Source organism: Cryptomeria japonica, chromosome 3 (assembly GCF_030272615.1).
Source record: "Cryptomeria japonica chromosome 3, Sugi_1.0, whole genome shotgun sequence".
Taxonomy (NCBI): domain Eukaryota; kingdom Viridiplantae; phylum Streptophyta; class Pinopsida; order Cupressales; family Cupressaceae; genus Cryptomeria; species Cryptomeria japonica.
In genome coordinates, this window is record NC_081407.1 from 469,223,418 (window position 1) to 469,248,884 (window position 25,467).

At 39.1% G+C, this 25,467-nt stretch overlaps 1 protein-coding gene across 2 annotated transcripts in view; it reads left to right on the forward strand.

Annotated features, from left to right (window-relative positions):
• Positions 1-25,467, forward strand: part of LOC131041365 (leucine--tRNA ligase, chloroplastic/mitochondrial) — a 304,431-nt gene that overhangs the window by 272,105 nt on the left and 6,859 nt on the right. For both annotated transcript variants that reach the window (XM_057974409.2, XM_057974410.2), the window contains 2 exons: positions 7,920-7,997; positions 8,233-8,364. In XM_057974409.2, coding sequence (XP_057830392.2) covers positions 7,920-7,997; positions 8,233-8,364 — 210 coding nt within the window. The remainder of the gene's footprint in view (positions 1-7,919; positions 7,998-8,232; positions 8,365-25,467) is intronic.

The following is a 25,467-nucleotide window of genomic DNA, read 5'->3' on the forward strand; positions in this document are numbered from 1 at the left end:
TTGAGCAGGAAGTCATCTTTATGGAGAATTTTCACTAAATTGACTGCTTGAGTTAGAAAATTGGTGATAGGGGATTCAATTATAGAGAACCTGCTTCTCTTCCATTTCTCAGGAAATAAAAATCTTATATATTTGGATCATGCACAAGGGATGTTCACCTGGACAAATAGATGCAAAGGACAACATTTATAGCTGAAAAACGCGACCATACTATCATTCTTCTTAGTGGATAGCCTTTACCACAAATCAGAGCTTTTGTCAAACTAAATACACTGTTTGACCCCTAGCTGGTAAATCTAGAAATTCTCCCAGTGCATCGTAAAATGAACCCATAATTTTGATATGAAAGCATGTGGCTTACACAAGGGAACTTTCGTGCCAGGATTACCTAATATAAAATGAACCACAAGGCATACGAGGACATACCATGTTCAAATTTTAACCAAATCGGAACACCTGTGCCAAAAAATGAAAGAATGGAATGTTAAAATGCCTTGAGAACTTTTTCAAAATTCCCAAGGATGTGAATACTTGATTGGTACATGTCGAGCAACAAATCAGAGATTGAGACCACAGAAGCAAATACCTTTAACTTCTTGCAATATATCTTTTCTCAGCTTACTCAGTGATATTTTCCTCAATTTCTTGTGATATTTTGAATTTAGCATTGACTGGCATTTTTGCCAATATATCACCAATAACATTGTGATTTTTTCATTTTTGAATATGAGTTGTGATAGTAGGCATGAGTTTTCCAGTCTTTTAGTTTAGTGTATAGAATGCTTTTTGGATTCAACTGTGTGTATTTTTGCTTCAATGTTTCAGATAACACTCAGTGATCCATCATTAGGAAATGGAGAGTAATGAATTGCAATCTTATGTTTATATACCCCCTGCAATTGTTTTGTCATCTGTGTTCTGTGATTTTTAGTCTGATTTTTTAGGGTTTTCAGCAGCAAGTTTTGGGGATTTTCAGCAAGCAGTGAATTATTTTTCAGCTGCTAATTTTAGGGTTTCGTCATCTAGAGTCTAAAGACCAACTATTTCACCTATGATCTTTACTAGGGTTCAGAGCCCAAAGACCCACAATTACTCAGATTGCCCAAGCTTAGCTACACAAAAACTCTCCACCAGATGACATACACAATACAATAGAGGTAGGAAATCACAATGACCTGAGGAATATACATAATGGCAAGAAAATTCATGCTATTCCTACAAACAGTAATGCTTGATAAACTTAGGGTGAGGGCGTACTAAAGGACTGATCAATGATTCAAGGATTTCAGGAGGTGGAGTGTAAGGAGCATTTTATTTTGCTGGATCTGATTTACTAAGAATCTGCAGGAGGTACTATTGTTTAGACTATAGTCACAAGCTTCGCCGAATTTTGTGGTTGAAGTTCGAAATTGGCGAATATTAAAAAATGTATAAAGTTCGTTAAAATTCGTCGCTAAATTCGTACGGAGCATTTTTTATTAGGTTTTTTCAGAACAAAATTCCTCCTGCTCGTGGCTAGGGCACAACATATTCTTCAAGGTGCGACAACAGAGAAATGTTGGGTGAGAGGAGATGTTTTACGCAACGAGCCACAGCATCAGTCTACTTGAAGTCGCGATCTTGGCTTAGCTTTCATTTGTTCCACCGCTGCTCTCTCTCCTGTCGCTTTCATTCGTTCCCGCTACTGATATCTCCCGTCGCGACATAATCTGGAGTTTTTTATTTTTCTTATATTTAGTTGATTTAAAACCTTTTCATTCACCCACCCTTCTGAGCCTTCCTTCCTGGCCGGCGCTGTTTTTGAACAAACGATAAAAGTTGTGTCTTTGGCGGTTGCCGTCGGGTTTGGATCTGGGGTTAGCTACCCATCGTGATCATGAGCAAGAAACCGGTGCAGGCCTATAGTTTAAAAAACTTTAAAACAGATATTTAATATTTTAATAATTTACATTTATTAAAAAATTAATATTATTTTATTTATATTAACATTGAATATATTTATACTTAATATTATTTTACTTATTTATTTTTATTTTTACATTAATATTTAATAGTAATTAAACATATTTAAATATCTAAATTTAATTTTTAAACTTATCAAATTAAATATAATATTATTTTAAACTTTAGTATTAATAAATTATAATTTTGTGAAAACATTATTTATATTTTAAAAAATAAATAAATTATATAAGGCGAATTTAATGTCAAATTTTTTTTATAATTTTTACCCTTGCCTAACTTCATCCGAATTTTATGGTTGCCGAACTCGAATTCGAATTCGAACCTGGTTACTTAGGAACTTTAGACAACTATTTTGGTGCTTCTGTATTGGCGGGTCACCAAGTTTAGACTTAGATCCCTTCATGGTGGTCCCAAATCTACCAAAATGATTGCTTCTTTCGGTAGGCTACTAATGTTGGATAAATAAAGCACCCTTTGGATACTACTTATTCATATAAGGATGGGGACAAGTTTGTAATGCTCATTATTGGGATTTGCTACAATTGTGGCTCCTCAACACCCAACTCTCACTCTAGTGGTCATGGTTCTATATCTCTTTTAAGTGTCAGAACCCTCTCACGCCTCTTCTCCTTTACATTGATCTCAGGGGCAAGCTCGCCTTACTGGTTTTTGCCAACCATAGACAATTCTTTGGCCTTGATCATTAAGAGAGGTCCTTTACAAAAACAATTGCCTCTGAAGATTGTTCAACCTGGCCCCATAAGCCCTGGATTCTCCCAGATTAGATTTGTTAGACTTTGCATTAGTGCTCCTATATTGATACATGATGACATTGTTGGCTTCTCCTTTGTGTCACTAAACACTCATGCTTGAGTTTTTTGGTTCTTATAGGGGTGGTCATGTTTTCTTTTTATTGTTTTGCAGGGTTCAGTCTTTTTTATTTCAAATTGTACTAGTCCAGAGTCACCTCTTTTTAGGTTAACCCATGTGTTCTAACTTTTATGGCTTTTCATTTTTCCTGTTTCTAGGAGCCATTTTGCCCTAGTCTTTTTCTGTTCTACCTATTGTATGTTCCAGCCTATTTAATCTATTTTTCTCTTGTGTACATATATTTTATTTCTTTTTTTCCCAGATAAGCCCAAAGACGATACAACATTTCTGACAAACCTGATATGTCCAGTCCCAAAAATATTGCCTGGCCTACCTCGCTTACAACATCATCATGTCCACAATAGAAAAGAGGACATCAAAAGCAAATGCTCACAATAGAAAAACACAAGAAAGGGCTTCTTGAAGTACCAAAATGCCCAAGCTGCTTAGTAACATGGCATTTATTGTGCTTCCTTTGTTGAAGAAGCCACCAGAGGACACAATACCGAACTCTTCATATGCAAGCTCACCCTGATAAGTCAGAGTCTTTATGAACTCCCCAAGTCAAAGATTTTGCTGCACTGGTACAGGCATTTTTTGCAGTTGGCAACCTGATGCAGAGCCTTGTGAAGGATTGAGTTTGACAAGACAGCTTCTTGAACACAACCCAAACTGATAGGACCAATTTGAAATCAGACTCACAACAATCTCAGGCCCTACACAAGACTCTGAACATCAGTGGAAACCTAAGTCACCAGGTTTGAATTCGAATTCGAAGTTCGACAACTTTGAAATTCGAATGAAGTTCGATGAGGGAAAAATTCGAAATGTATAAAATTCGAATTAAATTCGCCATATGTAATTTTTAAATTGTTTTAATAAATATATGTAATATATCTATAAAATTGCCTAAATAGTTTAACATTGATAAATAGATTTGAAATCGTTACAAAAAGATGACATATTTATAAAATATAAACCATAGGAAACATATGCTAGGGCACGAACGACAGGCAAAAATTGCAGGCGAACAGATTGAAGATGTGTTTAAAAAATATTAACAAAAGAAGGCCAAAAATTTATTAAAAAAAAAAAATTTTTTTTTTTTTTTGAAGTTCGGCGAATTTCAAACTTAAAGGATGAAATTCGGCCGAACTTGGTGACTTAGGTGGAAACCTTCAAGGTATGATGGACAACTCATCATACAATTGTAAGCCTTAACCCTCCAAGGCTTCAACACACTCTCATTAGTCATACTTGGACATAGTATGAGGAACAATGGGCATAGATTAGGAGACCTTTGAAAATGCTTAGAACAACCCTTGCAGACCCCAAATGAGTTTTGATTTGACCACAACCTTCTTGCTAAGGTTTACCACAACGTAGGCATCAATTAAGCCTAGTAGCCCTTCCACGGTAGGCAGTCCCAATACACCCAATCACAAAAGGAGTGAACACAATTTGTTTACATGAAATGATATCATTCAACAAGGTTAAAAACAAATCACAAATTCAACTCTTGATGTCTTGGACTTCCTATGAGGACTAATGCTGCCCTACTAGCCCTAGAGCCCCAATTTGATCACTTTTACAAAGCAACTACCCTTTAGGTTAATCAAACAACCAAGCCACCACTTGTAACACCTTCTAACAATCTCCAAACCACCAAATCCACCAACATTTGGGGTCCAAACACTTACAATTCTGCCCAGTTCACAAAACTCAGTCAATTACATAACCTGTCACATGAGGATGCTAAGTTAAAATTGCTTGGTTCTTCCTCCATTCTTCACGGCCATCTCTGAAACCTCCAAAATCCTATAATACACTTGTAGACTTGACATTCCCACAAGAGATTTGATTTTTAGATCAGGGAATGTCAAGTTATAGCCCCATTTGTCCAAAGCCCTAGGTTTAAGAGGGTTTGCTGACCCGGTAGGAAAGAAATGAATGGATCTCCCTCCAAACTGCACAAAAACACTTCAAACCACTTGGAGAAGGAATTTAACTCAATGCTCTAGCATTCCAAGTTCATATTGTGTCTGTACCAATCCGTACAAAAGAGAATCAAAGGACTGTTACACATGTTTGCAACAAAATCCAAGGAAATCAGAGATGTTTGTATTACCAATTCTTCAAAAAATGCTTCAACAACCTTGCCTCGGTTTGGAAGAGGCTTATATAGGCCCTATATAACTGACCAACCGGCTATAACCACCTTTTGAACCAAATAGCCGTTGGTTTACAAATTTGCACAAAATGTTGTCAACTTGACAACAAAAGTTGCAAAGTTGCTCATGCAACTTTTTACAACTTATTACAACTTTTACATGGGTACACAAAAACTTCCAAAACACCCTACAACCATTACATCTAGGCCATATATGCCTCAAAACATGATTTCTAAAGGTGTCACCCCATTTCCACATTTTGATGACGTTTGACCATAGTTGACCAATTAGGTCCTGTTAGGTTACAATGCACAAAAATGGCATCAAGGCCTTACATCATGATCAAACATTATGAGATGGTCCACGTGACCTTATTACATCATAGAAACATGAAAAAAACACAAAAGCAAAAGATATTGATCTTCATGAGCCTCCTAGGTGCTCCTGCACCACAACCACATCAATCTCTTTAAAGAACCTTTGAAAGGCTCAACACATGCAATACATCAGGTGTAACAACCAAGGACATCTTAGCAGATATTGAATAGCTATTTAAATTACTTCTCTTTGATTTTTCCCTGTATCTATGGATAAACGTATATCTATACAATCTTTTGTTTAACAAATTCCGAGAATTGATGTAAATTACCACAGTTGTATATGGGTGTTCTAAATTGTTTCCACTGTCTTTACCATCAGGTATTCGAATGTATTTTTTCTACACAATATCTATGATAATATTCTCTATACAGTGTGGCCACCTCTTATGTGTTTTTACTTTTTGGTCCTTGGCTTTGTTCTTTGTTAGTAAAGGACAAAGATAATTTTGTAGCATCATTCATCAGTAGATGTAATTCTCTTTTTTTATCGAAAAAAAGACCTCTGCAAGCAGATTCCCAACATCCATAGCCAATCTCTCTCATTATGCGTCCTGCTAGTGGCACTTCCAAAGGTAAATATGCAAGATCAGAGAATCCCTCTGAAAATTCTTTCTGACAACACCTGAACTAACATAGCGAGAAATTACAATGGCCACAATTTTTAATAGACAGAGACCTCAAATCTCCATGTCAAAAGCTAGGTGATACATATTCAGTAATTGCTTCTGGATTTGATTGTGTAAGCCAATTTTTTATCATCGACGTTTCGAATCACACTCCGTGATTCATCATCAGGATGAACAGGAATACCAAGGAGATGAACAGGATGAACATGAATACCAAGCTGACACATGTTTTCCACTTTATCTTAAGAATATTTTCCATGGACAAGTACTCCTGTAGCAGCAGAAACATAGGAATGATGTTATTGAAAGCCAAGTCACAAGGTTCTTGTTGATCTTTCCAGGGAAAAAATTGGTATAAATTTACCAACAAAAAAATTAACTTTCATCTACTCTCCTATTTAACTTTCATTTCGATGTTGGTATGTTGCTGTTTAAAATTTCATACCCATTCATCACACCCACATAAAAAGCAGTCCAAATAATGCCTTCTTGCCTTTCCAATCTCATAGCTTGACCAATTTGAATTTGTTTTGAAGCATGTATAGAGGTTTCTACCCTTTCAACCTTTTTGGTTTATAAGTCCCCCAATTGAAATTTCTGTGAAAATCAAGACCAAGATATTTATATTGATTTAGAGGCTTGCTTTAACTCAAAATTTATTTGCTTTTTTTTTCATCTCAGAATAAAAACGATAACCTTGATTTTGCCAATATTCACTTGCATTCCCACGACCTGATCATTCTCAGTGCTGTTACTATTGATTTACTGTAGACCCACATTCAATTGGATTGGAATATTGCTTGACGATTCTGATTAAGACCTCTCCCAGAAATGAAGAAACTTCTCTCCTGGGAATGAAGGCTGAAAAGACCAACGTGAGATTGAAAGCAATGCAGCCAACAACAGTCACGAGTCCACACACAACAACAAAATGACAGCACAGAGAGATCAGATAGAGGATATCAGCAAGAGTGTTGAGTGCATGCAAATTTCTCTGGAAAAATTGTTGTTCTGCTGAACAACAGCGTCTGCATCTCGCACAATATTTATTTTGCAGTCACTTTACGTGTTCATGAATGAAAATAAAATGCTTCAATTGACAAACAAGTTTCTAATAATTTTCAAAAAAATAAAAACTGTATGCATTTATATGGCCGAATTGCAGGCAAATCGGAATGATTTTTGGGGTATTCTGTTTATGTTTGACAAATTTTGAATGTTTTGAATGAAAACCCGCTAACTCTTTGACATGGATTGTAAGCTGGTCAAGGTCTTGCCTTGTAGAAACCTGGATTCAAACATCCAAACTTTGAGGCTGCTACCCCAATATATAGTTTTGGCACTGCCCCACTCAACATACAAGGACTCGGCTACTTTTGTCTCCTAATAATCAGCTATTATCTCCATCAAATTGCTCATTGATACTAAAGACCTCCATATTTGGAATGCACTATCTGCGTACCTCTACTCAAAAATGTATGAGACTACCATAGGTGCAGTTTAAATACTGATTACGTTATTTTTGGACGAGGATAGTTTTTGAGGTTAACATTGCAAAAAACATTTAGTATTTGAGTTTTTCCTGCAATGAAAATTCTTGTTGAACTTGTTATCTGCAGCCTCCACATTTAGCTCTTTTGGATGGATTTCATCAATTGGATTTTTCAGACTTGGATACTCTTGAACAATACAATTACAGATATATAGAAATTATTGAATGTTTTCCCCGCAATGATAACTTTCTAGATGGGTATCTTTAATTTTTTTGTTTGTCTTGTTTTGCAATAATCACATGTAACTGTATTTGTTTTGTTGTCTCCACATGGAATGCATTTTATGCTATCATTTGGAAAATCAAGAGTTTTGTATGTCTAGTTAATTTTGTTTCTAAATATTCTTTTTTACAGGTGTTTGAAGAAATAGAAGGGATACGTTACAACACTGCAATAGCTGCAATGATGGAGTTTGTTAATACAGCTTATAAGGTAATGCCAATGAACTTCAACGACTTTTGTGGAGGATAAGCAAAGTTGTATATCTAAGGATATAGGTTTATTTATTAAATTTAACTCTTTTTTTTTATGAAAGAGAAAAAAGAATATGAGATGCCCTCCTTGGGATTATTAAGATTCTCTTTAAGACATTAATTTCACAAGTCAATAAGCTTTCATGTATCAAATTCTAATGTCAATGTACATTTTGCTTCTTTCCTATATGCAGTGGGAAAACCGGCCAAAATCAGTCCTTGAAAAATTTGTTCTTCTTCTTTCTCCTTGTGCACCACATATAGCTGAAGAATTATGGCAGCGAATGGGACATACTGATTCACTTGCATATGAGCCTTGGCCAAAGGTATGTAGACATATTAATATAGATATCTTAAATACATCTATTTAAAAAATATTGAGAAGTATCAGGTTTGAACTTTTAAATTTATTTATGAGTTATTTTATTTTATTCTAATACTATTTAACTATATATATACGGACACGTAAATTTTAATTTTAATTTATCCTTTTTTTTTCTAAACTTTTATTTGCAGAGCTATTTTGTTTATATATTCTTTTCTAATAGTTTCATTCGCAGACATTAATAGAGATTCTACAATTTTGATGTCTTTATCTTTAACAAATAAATGTGGTGCTAAATAATTTTATTTTTTTTTACTTTCTTTCACAGTTATGACATCATATGCTTCTCCCCCTGCTGTCACTGTAACTTATACCTCTTGACATAATTTTAACTATTTAACATAGAGTGCCAAATTGATAGGGGATTTTTTTTTGTTCTCTCCCCTCCTTTTTCAGTTAACTTAGGAGGATGCTCTTAAAATTAATGGGATCTTCCAACAGATATTACCTACGTGCTTTAGGCCCTTGAACCTTTCTTGGAAGCCATTATGTATCTGTGGTGCCTGGAATCGGAATATTTAGAACCAGCCTAAGTAAATTTGATTAGCATCCATAATGTATGTTGTCATTTGTAACTATTAAGTATTGCATTCATATTCGTGAAATAGAAAGGTTCAGATCTTTGCAGTCTTGAGGAATGCCTACTTTCTTTTGCATTGGTTTTTTGTGTTTTAAAATGAAACAGATAAAGAAATTTAAATTTGAGAACTGTCCACATTTGTGCTGAATATCCATACATAGTCACCAGGTATAAGAGAGGCATCAAATAAACAATAGAAGAAAAAACTCAAAATTAAGTGACAAGTTCAATGACCAAATATGCCCTTGGACCTTTCTTGGAAGCCATTATGTATCTGTGGTGCCTGGAATCGGAATATTTAGAACCAGCCTAAGTAAATTTGATTAGCATCCATAATGTATGTTGTCATTTGTAACTATAAAGTATTGCATTCATATTTGTGAAATAGAAAAATTCAGATCTTTTGCAGTCTGGAGGAATGCCTACTTTCTTTTGCATCAGTTTTTTGTGTTAAAATGAAACAGAAAGAAATTTGAATTTGAGAACTGTCCGCATTTGTACTGAATATCCATACATAGTCACCAGGTATAAGAGAGGCATCAAATAAACAATAGAAGAAAAAACTCAAAATTAAGTGACAAGTTCCATGACCCAATATGCCCTTGAACCTTTCTTGGAAGCCATTATGTATCTGTGATTCTGTGGTGCCTGGAATCGGAATATTTAGAACCAGCCTAAGTAAATTTGATTAGCATCCATAATGTATGTTGTCACATGTAACTATAAAGTATCACATTCATATTCGTGAAATAGAAAAGTTCAGATCTTTGCAGTCTTGAGGAATGCCTACTTTCTTTTGCATCGATTTTTTGTGTTTTAAAATGAAATAGATAAAGAAATTTTAATTTGAGAACTGTCCATATTTGTGCTGAATATCCATACATAGTCACCAGGTATAAGAGAGGCATCAAATAAACAATAGAAGAAAAAACTCAAAATTAAGTGACAAGTTCCATGACCAAATATGGAATATGTATACAGAATAAATACTTTGTAGAAATGTAAATACACCCCCTAATCTTTTTTTAAGTTTTTGGCAAATGAGCTTAACAATATGAACATACATTTGACATTAAATAGCTGTCATAAGTCTGATAATTCATCATTCTACTTACAAATGGCTGCTATTACAAATTCTTTGAGGTTTACACATTCAATTAGAAGCTTCATTACATAACATGGATAATTCCAAGGATTACAACTTAAAATACCCCAACATAGATGCCAAAGATGAACCCCATGGGTTTGAAACTGTTATCTGGGCGTGGGCAGGTCTGAAAATGACCTAGGAACTTGACGTTTGAAGCCTGGACAGCACAAAAATGTTGCTCAAAGAGCCTCCAATGCTGAAGACAGTCACTACGAAATTTCTGTGAAGAAATGAGCACCAAAATCATTGACTAAACTCAATTCCACCATCTTCAAAACGCAAGCCACAGGTCTGTAATAAAATTACAGCCATACCCATCAACCAAGCGCTAGAAAAAACAGGGGCAGTCAGCCTATAACAATTTATCAACCCCTCCAAAACATCAATGATCAACCTGGAAATGATTGCAAAGGATTTCCAAGTGCTGTGTGTTCACCAATGACTGGAAACCTGCCCCCAAAACAAGGCGTTTGACCCTAGGAACCCCAACACCAAGCTCCCAACAAGTGGTATGGCCAGCTATGAGTTCAGCCACCATAAAAAAATTCATTCCCTACCGAAAAGTCATTGAAAACACCTGCAAACTGATTGCCTAGCAGCAAGAAGGCCTTTGTTTTGATACCCACAAAAATCCAGCAACTCCTCCAACCTTGGCATCCATAGTAATGGGTACGACCTGCACAATGAGGTGTATGGCTAGGCCCAAAAAATCCCTACAAACAACTCAAAAACAGTGCCAAGAAATATCAAAAATTCAATACCAACAATCTCTGCAACTTACAATCAGTTGACCTTGAAAACCTTCACTTTTTTGAAAACCCGATCCCAAAAACTCCATGAAAATCAGTGTGTTCTGTGTGAAAACACCAAACCAGCTAGGATGGATCTTTCACCATTGAAACTAGTGAATATTGGTAAATCTTTTCATCCTCAATCAACTCTTGGAAGAATTCAATGATCACTCCAACAACATCTCAGTATGTATGCAACATTGAAGAATCCCAATGAGAGCTCCAATCCTCCTTTTATAGAGTTGGTGGGAAAAAGAAGAATTCAAAATTCAAAATAAATCATTTTCCCCTAAAAGGCCCTTTTAGCAATTTAAAATCAACATGCCTAAGTCCCCTTTTCTCCTAGGCATCCAACTTGGGGGGACAACTTCACTTTATTGAATTACAACACTAAAACTAAGTTGTTGGTTCAGGTTTGGGTTTGGGTTTGCGTTTGGGGATCCAGTTTGCCAGTTCGGCAAAATTCTTTTTTGGGTTTTGGGTTCATTATATATATATATATATATATATATATATACAGCCCGGAAGCATGACTTAAGATTAGAATATCACAAAGAATCATATAAACAACAAAACCACCATAAACTTGTAATCATAGCATCATATACTTCAAATTCAAGTTCAAAATAATAATATCAAGTTCAAGTTTCATTGTTTTAACAATTGTAACTTTTAACTTTAAGTTTTAATCATCAAATGGATTCTCTAAATCATCAACATCATCATCGTCATTGTTGACATTAGATGATGTAGGAACATTAGATGAACCACAAGCAATGTCAGTGCCACTTGCACTTGCACTAGTAGGGTTCTCGCTTAGGCTCTATATCCCACATCTTCGTCTCTCCTTGCTTGTAGTCGTGTTGTTTGTGTGAAAGGAGACACAAGTTGGAATGCACATAGACTAAGTTCTCTGCTCTTTTGAGTGCAATTTATTGCGCTTTACTGAGTGGATGAAAGAATATGTTCTTCATTTTCTTTCTGGTGCAAATGAACTAGCAACCTATGAAGAGAAGACAAAGTAAACAATTAAATTTATACATTTATAATTTTATTAATAGAATTTTTCAATTTTAAAAAATAAAAAACTATAAATAAAACTATTAATACTAAAAATAAATATTCATTAATTGTTAAACTTGTGATAAAACTTTGATTGTGAGGGGTTGCAGCTGTTGGAAGAACTGGCTAACGAAATGCCATCAACTATGAGCATCCTTCTTAAACCTATAACGAAGAGCCTCAATACTATGACCATTTGAGTGCACAAAATCTATGAACTCATTTGCAATTGCATCTCACAATTCATCTTCAAGGAAGAGTCTAAGGAATGTTGCCTTGTATACTTCAAACTTTTCAAAAAATTTGTATAGGGCAAGCCTTCTTGGCATATCAAGAAATTGATTGCTATAGTATTTTTAAGTCAATGCATAGCCAAAAAGATGTAATGGAGTGGTCATCTTGCTCCATCTTTCTTTAACAATTTCATGCACTTGTTTGAGAAAGTCTCCTTAGGGTCTTGCTCTTTTGCACTTATGATGCACTTCATCTTCTCAAGCATTGAGTTGATGTCATCAAATACCTATCCAATGCAAGGCTTGTCCATGTCAATATAGCGAATGATGCTCATAATGTGCTCGGTGAAACTAAGGAGATACTCCACACAATCTCACAATGAGTCATCTAATATCCTTTGCCTTATATTTGTTGCCCTCTTAGCATTTATTTGCCTCCATATAGATCAATTTTGGCTGATCAACATAGTAGAAAGTGCCTCTCTAACTTTCATAGGTCATCTCTAGACAATTGTGTTAGAGGTGAAACGGGTCTCTACAACTTGTAATAGAAATTAAAGACAAAATGATTAAAATTTAAAAACAAACTTTAAAGAAGAATTAGAATACACAATCAAATTATGAAAATCAAAAAATGTAAATATACTTCTTCACTTACCTTCAATAGCTCCAATTTTGAAAATGACCTAAAAATTCCTTGAGACATGTGGTGGTTGGTGAACATTTAGATGTCCTCAGCCTCTACATACACCTCTTTGATCCAATCAATTTTATTCCCAATTTTGTAGCATAAGATTTAGTGAGTGGACCGCACAAGGTGTCCAAAAGATATTTTGATATCGTTCCTCAACCAACAAACCAATAGCTCTACAATTCTTTGCATTGTCCATTATGAATTGAACAACATTGCGGGGTCCCACTATCTCAATGGCAGAGATGAGAATATCAACAATAAATTGTCCATCTTTTACCTGCTCCTCACAATCAACAACTCTCAAAAACATTGCCCCTTTAGGGGACACCACTATGACATTTTTTAAGGGACGATTTCTTGAATTTTTCCTACCATCTAAAACAATGGACACAACTCTCTCAATCCATGAATGCCTTATGGGCTTCAAGGCATCTTCAACTCCCTTGACCTCTCTTTCCAACAGGTTGCCACATAAATTCTCATAACCCGGGCCTTTGTACCCTTTTGGAGCTCCATTAACTTTTTTCAACATCTCTTTCCAATATGGGGAGCAAACAACATTGAAAGACAAGCCATTTTCTTAAATACATCTTGCTACATGTTGGTCGGCAATGTCTCGACTCTCATTTTGAAATGCACTTTCCAAAGGTCTCTCTGATCTTTTGTGTATAGTGGGTTGTTCACTTTCAACATCAGTTGTGGTAAAAAAACGGATGGTTTTCTACCACGATAGTAGGATTAGATGGGGACTGCATTCCCTTCAATTTTTTTGGAATGGGTTGATTTAATCTACTTGCTTCTCGTTCATCTGCTTCATCTTGCTCCCTAATATATTTTAACGTTGTCTCTTGTTGTATAGGTACACCATCTTTTACAGGGCAACTTTTGATGCCTCTTTTAGGTGTTCCACACAAATGGGCTTTCACCCGAAAATATGAACTGGAATGTTGTACATCACATCCCTTGCATTTTCAAATGAATCTTCCACCTCTTGGAATCTGTCGTATAATATCAACATATTTCCATAGAGGAGAATTTGGATCTGTTTTGAATTTTGGTTGTCGACTTGTGGAGGTAGAATTTGTCGCCATTCTAATTCCTATGATAAGAATTATGTGAACGCATTCAAAATAAAGACAAAAGAATGGAAAAAAAAATAGATAAACTTCATGTTTGTAAAACAAAAATGGATAAAAACAAATCTTACCTCTTACAACCAATGGAAGGTTGCGAATGCGTAGGAATGAGGAAGCAACACTTGATGAAGCTTCAATAATCGATGTTCAACTCCCTATGTTAATGCTACAAGAAAAAAATTGCTCAACTTGTAGAAAGAAACTTGTTGTTTGCAAAAGAAATGACCAAAACAGAGGTTCTTTAGGTATTTTAAGTGTTTTAATGGTCACTTTTAGGATTCCTGTAGCATTGAATACCAAATTGGACGCCCAAAAAAGGTTTAAAATTTGCAAAATTTTGTTCATTTTTGTCGACTGGGCGTCCGGGTTCACCTAAGTTCGCTCAGGTCTACCCTGCGTTTGCCTAGGATGAACCAGGCACAAAAAACTCACACCTTGCATGCACACGCAGAGGCACCGAACTCAGATCTGGCTAAGTGAGTGACGAACCCTGCAACGTAGTACGAAAGTAAATATTTTAACGTTAACTTTATAACTTTAGTGTAGTAATTTAAATAATCCAACCTTTTCGTAGAAATCACCGCCAAGGCATCAAAAACTGAAACTAAACATGCCAAGAAGGAAATGACGCTAAAGAATGATGTCAGGTGCCAAAACAAGCACTTACTAAAAATAGCTTGAAGAACTGTGGAACCCAGAAAGCCCAAAATACTACAAAGAGAATCGCGCAATCCTAAAAGCCAACTAAACTCTAAACCATCACTAGATGCCAAGCAAACCTGACTCTGAGCTCTGCAAGAACTTTGGAATTCTCCTAGTTCACCTGGAAACTTACAAAAAATCCTGAAAACTAGCCAAGACTCAAGGAACAATGTGGTATAAAATGGGGAAATTACAAGAAATATAATGTTTTAGTAACTGAAATTGCTACCCATCCAATATAACAAAATTTCAAGATTGAATCTTTATCTTTGGAACAAAGAAACGGATACATATTTTTTAGTGCAAATGGAAGTTCTTCTCAAACAAAAAAATCATAGTTTAAATGTATGTGGAAGGCAAAACACAAGAAACAAGCTTAGAGCCATTTACTACTAGCTGATAAACTAGGTAAACTAAAATATTGCAGGGTATCTTACTTAAAGTAAATTATTTTTCTAAAATAGATCTACACATGTTTTATGATGAAGCTAAGACTTACTCAGAATTATTTGTTCTCAACCTTGTGAGATTTCCTCAAGACAATGCTGCATGTAATAGTATCTCTTTAGTTGTGATCTGTATCTCATAGTGGTCTGTGGGACAATCCTATCTTCAGATAGTGAAAGATAGAATTATAGAACATGCAATGGAAAACAAAATGAAGAAGTCAACCAATAGACATTCAAATGCAGAAAACTTTAGAAACTGGTGCTCTTCTTCTATTCAATGAAAGAATGAATAGTGTATCTTCAGCTAGTGAAAAATAAGAATTAGAACGTGTACTGGAAAAAAAATGTATAAGTCAACCAATACACATTTAAACGCACAAGACTTTAGCAATTGGTGACATTTTTATTCAATGAAAGAATGAATAGGGTACAAAACAGATGAATACAGGCAGTAAAGCTGAGAATGAAGATTCTCATGAACAGGATTGGGTGAAACATCAAACTGTTTTGCCTGATTTTATATCTGTATGGTTCATCATTCAGAGTCAAATGGTGAACTCTTTATATCAACAATATATTTACAAGAGATTGCAAGAAGGCGGTTACAAGTGCAACAGTGCTTCACATTCCATAACTGTTGTTTGTTGGCCTTCCATCCATTGATGGTTTGGTTTTCAATAGTTGACTATCCAGATATGTGATCTGCAGGTGAGGATGTGTGCAAGTGACATGAGTGCATACCTGAAGCCTGCATGGATGGTTGTTGCATGTGGCAAAAATTGTGCCAAGTGTTGCAAAAAGAAGTGCAGGTGCTTAAGTGGTAGCCGAAGAGCTGCTGATGCTTGAGCGGTAGTGTGAAACAATATGAGAAATGCTCATATGCAATGGAAAGGAGTGCTGGAACAAGAAAAGTGAGCTGAGCTGTGCTCAGTGCTGCAAAAGGCTTGTTGATAGTTGCATAGCTACACATGGATCATTCATCTTTTCTTGAGATGTGATGTGTCTTTGCAGTTGAGTGTGGAGCTGCTGAAAATTATACCATTTAACCTCATTTGCCTACTATCTGTCCTTGACCAATCTGAACAAATGGTGTGTACCTTGGCGAGTGTAAGTAGTGGTAATTTGTATAATCTGATCTTGAACAGCTATTTGCAAGTGCTCAGGATTTGAATCTGAAGTATGTTGGGCTGATGCTGGTTCAGGAAGAGGAGGAAATAATTGCTGCAGGAGTTCCATATTGAATACTAGCTGAAGACCCAAGTATTGAGGCAGATCAAGAACAAATGTGTTCACCATCTGTGTGCAGAATACTGTATGAATTATAGCACTGAAGCTTTGCATATGAAGTCAATTTTAAAAAAAACAATTGAGCAGAAAACTCTGCTGCATAATCCCCTAATGACACTGGCCATGTTGAATCCACAAATGAAAGAATAAAGATAATACATAGAACTTGTGCAATTGAGAAGCAAGATTAGGCAGAAAACTTACCTGTAATATTGTTGACTTATTGAAGCGTATTTGAAACAATTTCACTATTTCAGACTTTACTCTGTTTCAACTTGTGCATGGTCAGGATGTAGTGATGCCTTTGGAATTCCTCATTCCAAGCTCAATATTTACATTCAAAGATAGTTTGGTGACGAATAAAGATTGCAATAATGATTTTTATAACAAAAGGTAGCTCATAGGAAAATGGTCTATTGCAGCTGAGCAGCCATGCCAAAACTTCTATCTTGACAACCTAAGTTGTGAGTCCTGGTATGGGGACATGTATGGGTACGAGGTTTGAGTACTGTAGTGCAGCAAATTTTATTTTCCTTGGATATAGCTCCAGGTATGGGTTCCACTATATATGGAAATCATAAAAACAATGATACTCGTAACTGCCAATAAACAAAATATTCAAATACCTCATAATTTGCAAAAAAGAAAAGACTCATAAATTTATAATTTAGTGACTTTTCAAATGTCAATACACAATGAAATTTACAATCAATATTCAATAATCTTCATATTTCTCTTCATCAAGAGAATCAAAATCAACATTTGGTTCAATTTCAATTGAACCACAATGAGTTACAATGCCACTTTCACTAGCCATGTCACATGTAGAAGCTACCTCATTTAAAGATATTTTTGGCAAGTTGTGCAGCAATAAGGTCTATCTTGCCACACTCAAGAGATAGATCCCAATTCCTCATAACCCCCTCATTGTAATCAAAGTTTTTATGTGACGAGATCCAAATAACCAATGGGAGTTTGGTAGTGGAGATCCCAGTGGGTTTGAGAGGTAGTTACCCTCATGGGGGTTTGGGGACAACACCCCCAGAAGGGTTGAGGGGCAGTACCTCTCATGGGGGTTCAAGCGCAATGCCATTTTCACAATTTTATCCCTTAAGGGTAAAATCAGGTATTTAGCACTTTTTTGTTTATAAAAATGTTTTTAAAAATGATTTTCTTTTTCTTTTTCTTTGGGCTGCCCTTGGGCCCCCTTGCATTTTCTCAAGTTTATCCCAGGTTTGCCCAAGGTCCACTTGGACCTTGGGGTGCCTTGGTAGGACCTTGGCTGAACTTAGAAACATATCTGTCTCAGCCCTGTATTGGATCCACATATGGATAGTGGGGGTGTTTAAGATAACCAATAACATGGACAACTATTTTAAAAGAATGCGGTGAGATTATGGTTGTTAGTCCTGTAGTATACATGTAAAATGGACAAGAAAGAGATGTGAGTTAGATGCAGTTTGATTTTTAAATGTTAATGAAGTATTTGATAGTGGCTCGGTACAACTTGCTAATGTAGATGCTACATCAGACAAGAATTTCCAATGTTGCATTAAGTCATGTTCCCAATGTGTTGAAATTTATAGGGAAATTTCAGGGGGCATAGGTTCCCCAAAAATAAAAAATTATAATTTGTGACTAATTGATAAGAGATAAACAATTAGTTTCAGCTTGCTTACTTAGTGTCCAAGGTGGTTGGCAACCTTTGCAAGGAATCATTAATATTGGTGAAAGCAATATGGGAAGTTACACCTTTCCTTCCGAGAGATTTGCCACTAGATTTAGAGGGTAGTGAGAATATAAGGATTAAAGATAACTACTGCTTTATTGCTCAAAGGATTCAAAAGAGGGGCCTTTTACAATAGCAAGTTCAGGAGAAGACAGGTTGAACACTTACAGAAGAAAATGTGCTGTTTTGTTGGGTCTGGATAGAGAATAAGGAGGAATGTGGGTTCCCTTGAAAAGGCCAGCGGAATAAAACTCCTTGTAGGCGTCATTAGAGCCACATCTCAGAACTAAAGCAAGTTTTACAGAATTCGTACTTGTGTTTTTTTTGGCAGAGATATTTGCTTTTGTCCTTCATAGACATTAACAGTTTACTGTTGTTGGGTGCCTTCACTTACAGATCCATTGGGTTCAAGTAAGCACAGTAGTCCTGAGTGGGGTAACTGTGTCCTACTCCTGTTCCCATTGTAGATGTTTTAGCTCTTTTTGGCATGCTCCCTTTATGAGTTTTTGATGGTGAACTACTCACATTAAGACATCTCCATTAATAATATTGAATATCTTATTTAATAAATTTTGACAAAAGCTTGGAGCTCCTCGTCATTATGGCAATAACAATCTTTGTGAGTTGTGAAAGATCTATTTGAAAATATCCCTTTGAAATTCTTGTAGGCTTGGCAGAAAAAAATTCCTATGATGCTAACCCAGGACTCTAGGACTTATGTCAAGAATTAAGAGAAATCAAACTCATTAGCTTGTTTGTCTTATAACACACATCATAGGGCTGAGCTGGAGTTGCTCTACCCCAGCAGGTAAGTCAGCAATTCATCTCTGGATATCATAAATTAGTAAACCATCCTTTCCTTGCTAAAGTAGCATCCAAGCAAGAAAAGCGTGTTAACAATTTCATTTGAAAAGATTTTGCAATTGTAATTTGCCCATTTCTTGTAAATAAATACCAGCTGGTGTGCGATAACTATTGACCTCCTGTGAACCAAGAAGAATATATCACATATTTAGCCGGAATTGCATTGACAATAATATCGGGAGTGATAGACAAATCAAACTTTTAGAGTTGACATTATTTTCATAGCCAGCAATTGTATGTTGAAAAACAGTTGTTGATTAGTTAAGCATTGTACTTGTGAATTTGAAATGAACGCTCTTAGCTTGAAATTGAGATTTTGGCTTCTGTGTTTCATTTGTTTGTTTGGATTTACTGATTTTGAATTTTTGTGGGACAGTAGTAGCTGGAACTGTTGGAAATAATTAATCTTGAGTCAAAGAATTAAATTTCCGACGTGTCCTTTATCTCTACCCAAGATCTCTTGGATCTAGAGACATCCTATCTTGCAAATTCCACCAAACTTAATTTATTTTTGGAGGCTCAAATTCTGACACCTAGATTTGAGAAATTTTCGAATAGTAAAGTTTGAGAGATATTAATTACTGATAGGTGGAAACCAAAACGAGGAGAAAAACAAAAAATGTAGAGAAGAATAGTTTTAGTTGCATAAGAATGATTTGAAACACAGCAGCAGTGTTTGCCCTCTTGGGTGAATAGCTTAAAACATAAAGCACGTAATGCAGAATAATGCCATAGATATCAGACAAGTATAAGAGATGTTATTCCATTCATAATAAGTGTGTTGCAAGTTACATTCTGAAGTATATAAAGATACCGAGGGGGTGCAAGCGCCAACCGTCGCACCGCAACTGCCACCCCTCGGTTGCCAACTAACCAAAACAATTACACATAATTAACTAGTCGTATTTTCGTATACAATAATGCCGCCAACATCACCCCCCCCAAAAGAAAAGTCGACTCCAAGCGACTTGCAACAAAAATGGAGATCATGCAACCTATACAATAAACATATCAGAAAAACTAGGGAGGCGGCTGAGGAAGCGTCCCTGAAGCAGAAGGCTGAGATGTCGGTGTTTGGGCCGCCAAGCGAGCGCGGAGCTCATACACCTGCTGAGTGCGTGCTGTCACATCGCACTCCGCCACCAATACTTTCTCCAAAGCTGTCTTCACCATGTGTGCGGCTTCTAGCAACTCCTCTTTTGTATCCGCTGCCTCCGTCGCGCAGACCAACCGAGTGTGCAACAAACTCCTCTCAGTACTAACGGCATCCAACTCCTACTGCACGTGGCTCCTCACACTTTGCTTAGCCGCCAAATGAATCTCTACCTCGGCCTGCTCTGCTCGGGTCTCAGCCGTCTCTGTGCGGGCCACTTCTAGCTGTGCCAACAACTACGCCCTCTTGGCTGCCCATGAGGCCTGCTGACTGGCCACCTACATCTCCAATGCTACTCGCGCAGCCTTGCGGACCGCAAACTCTTGTTGTGTACGCCTCAATGTACAATAGGCATCCCGATAGACCTGCTCGATCTCGCGGACAACTGCCGTCACCCGACTCTCCACAACGGGCTAACGCAGCCTCCAAGCCTGGAGCATCTCCTCTGTCTCAGTAGTCGGCCAACCCTGAGACTCAAAGCAGGTAGCAAAGGCTGCCTGGCAACCCACCCGCATAAACTGTAAGACCTGCTCTAGCTCCACCACCACCTGTTGCAATGCTTGCGTCTGGGCAACGGCCACCACCCGCCTACCCCTCGTCACCATGTCAGCTAGATAGGTCTCAATATCTTCCCCCGTCTGTGCCGAAGGCTGTGAAGTCTCTGGTGGAACGAACACAACCGCATCCTGCTGTGAAGGTACCTCCTCCGCCACCGAAGGTGTACCATCCCCTAGCGCCTGCCCAGCAGAGGCGACCTCCCTTGCCTCGTTCCCAACTACGAGTCCATGTGCCTTGCCCGATGAGTCGTCCAAGTCGACTACCTCCGCTCTAGTCTCTCGACACGGTGAGAATACAACAACTCCCTCCGGTTGTGCCAATGTCATCTGAAACCGCTGTGTGAGCCAGCTCTGCATAGCCATGACTGACGGGTCGGCACACATCTTTACGACCGGGGGATGGTTCGCTATTGTCGGCTCCTCCAACAAAGACGCAGACACAGTCACCACTGCGTCACTCCCCACAACGTCCAACCGCACCTAAGGCTTTGTATCCACTACCTCCCTCAGTCCCTGCTCCTCGGCGACTACTACCCGATGCGATGACTCCTCCATCCCTGACTCTGCCATGTCCTCCGTAAGTGTTGCCGTGGTTGGGCCCGGTGATGCTACCTGGTGCTGTAGGGGGCCAAGTGTAACTGGCGTGCGGCTTTGTCCGAAGGCCGGAATAAAGGTGCCGCCTACTCCAGATGATGGCATCGGCGTGCCCATCGGTAGCAGGGGTGGGGCAAACAGGACCCGCTCCTCCGTCGCCCTACTGCTATCATCCTCCTCTTCCGCTTTTGATTCCTCTGTGCTACTGGAATCCCTCCCATTGTCAGGCTCCCCTGAAGCCGAGGCCATATCTACCGCCCGTTTCCGCTTCGCGGAAGAGTGCCCAATGTCCAAGTACCTCCAATACATTATTGGAGGCTCACTTGCTGCCAACGGTCCCTGTGGTCGTACCTCCAGCTCTGCCTCCGGCACTGCTTCCCGCGTGGCCTCCAGGAACAACCCTATAGCATAGTGCGGCATATAGAATGTGCGATGCTGCATCGTCAAAAACTTATACATGCGCTCTACGAGTAACGCGGCCCAGCCATACACGATGCCATTCATCAACCCATTCATAAGCATAATTCGAGGGAGGGTGATGTCCAACGCCCTACCCGACCCTGTCAATCTGCTCTTGATGACATCCATAATGCACCGCCAGTGGCCCTCTGCAACAAAGGTCTTACGGATTCCCCGACCCTTCGTGGCATTAGCCACGCTGTCCAGCTCTGCTGTCGTCAAGTTCCTGGAGATTAATTTAATCCACCGCTCCTCCTCCCGCTTCATCTTTTTAGCCTTCAATTCTATTTTCTTGCCCTGGCTACCCGGAATGCCGAATACCCTCGTAAAGTCCCTCGCATTGAAGGATATGGTAACATCCCTCCCAAGGTATTCAAAAGTGTTGGTGCATGTGTGCCTGTCGAAGGTATCCACCATGAACTATAGGGCACCCTCATACTCGCGGATAGGAAATACGGGCATCCGAATAGCCCACTCCACTTGTGCCTTTCGGAGGTTTTGCTTCACCAGATCATCGTCGGGAGTGTCCTGCCACCATTTCCAGCATTCCGACCCATTCAACCCTTCAAAGGTGATGTTCTGGGGTGTTAATGTATTTTTCGCACGTAGGGCAGCCTGTGGTGCTGTCTGCTTTTGCTTCTGTCGGGCGCTGGCATCCATGGTGCTGCCTGCAACACGTACGCCTGATGATAAAACCCTGGTATTGCTATCCCTCTAGCTGCTACTGGAGGAAGCCTGCAGCTGTTTTTTCCAACTTCATTTTCCTGCTGAATCCATTAATCTCTGCTATAACTGAATTCCGATTAAAAATCGTACGGTCGTTGGACACCTTCGTAATGACCTTCTCCTTCTTTTCCCTTGCGTTCCTTTTCCCCTTTTTTTTTTTTCTTGCGTGGGCTGCGTGGGTTGCGTGGTCTACTTGTGTGCGTGGCAGTCTTTTCTTTCCTTGCGTGGCTGTGTGGTTTACTTCTGGCATGGGTTGCGTCCCTTTTTTTTTTTCTTCCTCGTGTGTGTGGGCTGCGCGAGCGTATGCGGGCTTCGTTTATTTCTTTTGTTTGCGCGGGGGTTATGTGTGCGGTGGCGTCCACCACACGGTGGCACCCACCGCCGATGTGACCACCTTCGGTGGTCCCAGGTTCCACCGCCGGTATGGTCACCGTACGGTGGCCCCACATCTTTTTCTTTTTCTTTTTTTTTTCTCATACGGTACGGTTGTCGTACGGACCGTACTTTTTTATTTTTTATTTTTTATCAAACAAACTGTCGAACATCCTAACTTGAGGGTCCAGGTTCCCTCCGTTCGTGATAAACCTTTAATTTTGACCCATTGACGGCGTCTGGTATCTCCTTCCTGTCCAGCGTCCACAACTTGATCGCCCCATTGGTATTGACCTCGCGTACCTTGAAGGGCCCTAGCCATCGCACTTTGAATTTCCCAGGTTTGATTTCGTTCCTTCCATTGAATTTCAACACCAACTGCCCAGGAGTAAACTTCATTTGCCGAAGATGCTTGTCGTACCAAACCTTCCGTCTTTGCTGGGTTGTCTCTGTCGCCCACTGAGCCATCATCCTTCGTTCATCCAATTTGTTCAAAGCGTACAGTCTTTCTCTCAGGCTTTCCATGTCACCAAGTCGATTATCAATGGCGATTCGGAGACTCGACACCATGAATTCAACTGGCACCACGGCTTCTTGTCCATACATTAGCTGGAAGGGAGTCTGTCCAGTAGTTACCTTGTAAGTTGTTCGGTATGCCCAAAGTACCGACGGTAGGCGCTCCCCCCAGTCATCCTTCTCCACTCCGCAAGACTTATAAATCACCGACACGATTATTTTATTGGTCGCCTTGGCCTGCTCGTTCGCCCGCAGATAGTAGGGGCTTGATAAGGAGTGGAAGATTTTGAACTCCGTTGTTAGCAATCGGATTATATGATTTACAAAATGTCCTCCTCTGTCACTCGTCAGTTGGATTGGAATCCCATACCGCGTAATGATGTGTTCATAGATGAATTTTGCTGTATTGACCGCCAAGTTGTCTGGCAAGGCCTGTGCCTCAACCCACTTGGTCAAGTATTCTATTGCCACTACAATGTATCTGCACAGTCAGGCTCTACTTGGTTTTAATGGTCCGATGAAATCCAATCCCCATCTCTCAAACAGTTCCTTGGCATTCGATGGGTTGAGGGGCATAAAATCCCTCTTCAATGGCCGTCCGACCCGTTGGCATGTGTCACAGCTCGTCACCCACTCTCTGGCGTCATTATGTAGTGTCGGCCACCACAGTCCTGCCAACAAAACTTTCCTGGCCGTGGTGTCGGGCCCCATGTGTCCACCTGCGGGCCCTTCATGTGCTTCCCTTAGGATGCCCTGAATTTCCTCTTCTAGGACGCATCGCCGTAGGATTTGGTCGGGTCCCATTTTGTACAAGAGGCCATTAATGAGTTGGAATGTCCTGCTCCTCAGTACCAGTTTCCTTCTTTCTCCTAGTGGCATCTCCCTCGGAAACCGTGATGTCGACAAGTATTCCCCCACGCTTGCGTACCAAGCGGGGAGGACCGTGATGCGAAATAAGTGAGCGTTTGGAAAATCTTCATTCACTCCTTCGGCTGGTTCTCCTGACTGGATTCACGATAGTTGGTTAGCTATCACACGGCTCTTCCCGGGTCTTACGATAATGTTGAATGTAAATTCCTGAAGCAATAGCAGCCATCGGCTGATTCGTCCTTGGATAATTGGCTTGTTTACCAGGTACATTAACGCCTAGTGGTCCACATAAAATGTGAACGGGGTGGCCAGTAAGTAATGTCGAAATTTCTGGACGGAGTACACCATCCCGAGGGCTTCCCTCTCTGTGGTGCTATAATTTTTCTCTGCCTTTGACAGGAGTGTACTTGCAAAGTAGACCAGGTGATCTAGCTCGTGATCGCCAACCTGCGCCAGTGTGGCCCCTATGTCAAAATTGGATCCGTCAACGTGTACGTGGAACTCTTTGTCCCAGTCAGGATATGTTAGGATTGGCGCACCCACCAACCATGACTTCAGTTCTTGGAAGGCCTCTTCCTGAGTCGTCCCCCATGTGTACCGTTCACCTTTCCTTATCAGCTTGTCCAAAGGGCAGGATACTTGAGCAAAATTTTTGATAAATCGCTTGTAATACCCTATGTGTCCTAGGAAGGATTTGACTCCCATGACATTTGTCGATGCCTCCATTTCCACTATCACCCGAATCTTGTCTGGGTCAGTCTTGAGTCCAGCCTTACACACTATGTGTCCTAACAGCTTCCCTTGAGGCACCATGAATCTGCATTTTTTGGGATTGAGTGCTAGGCGGGCTCGCCTGCATCTCTCCATGCATTCGCCAAGTGTGGCCAGATGTGCATCTTGGTTACTGTAGATGGACCAGTCGTCAAGGAACACCCTGAAGTTCCCTACTGACATCTTTTCAAATATGTGAAGGCTTATCTGTTGAAATGTCGCTGGCGCATTGCATAATCCGAACGGCATTCGATTATACGCATACATGCCATCCTCCACTATGAAGGTGGTTTTTAACTTGTCCTCTTCGGCAATGGATATCTGGTTATACCCAGAAAATCCATCCATA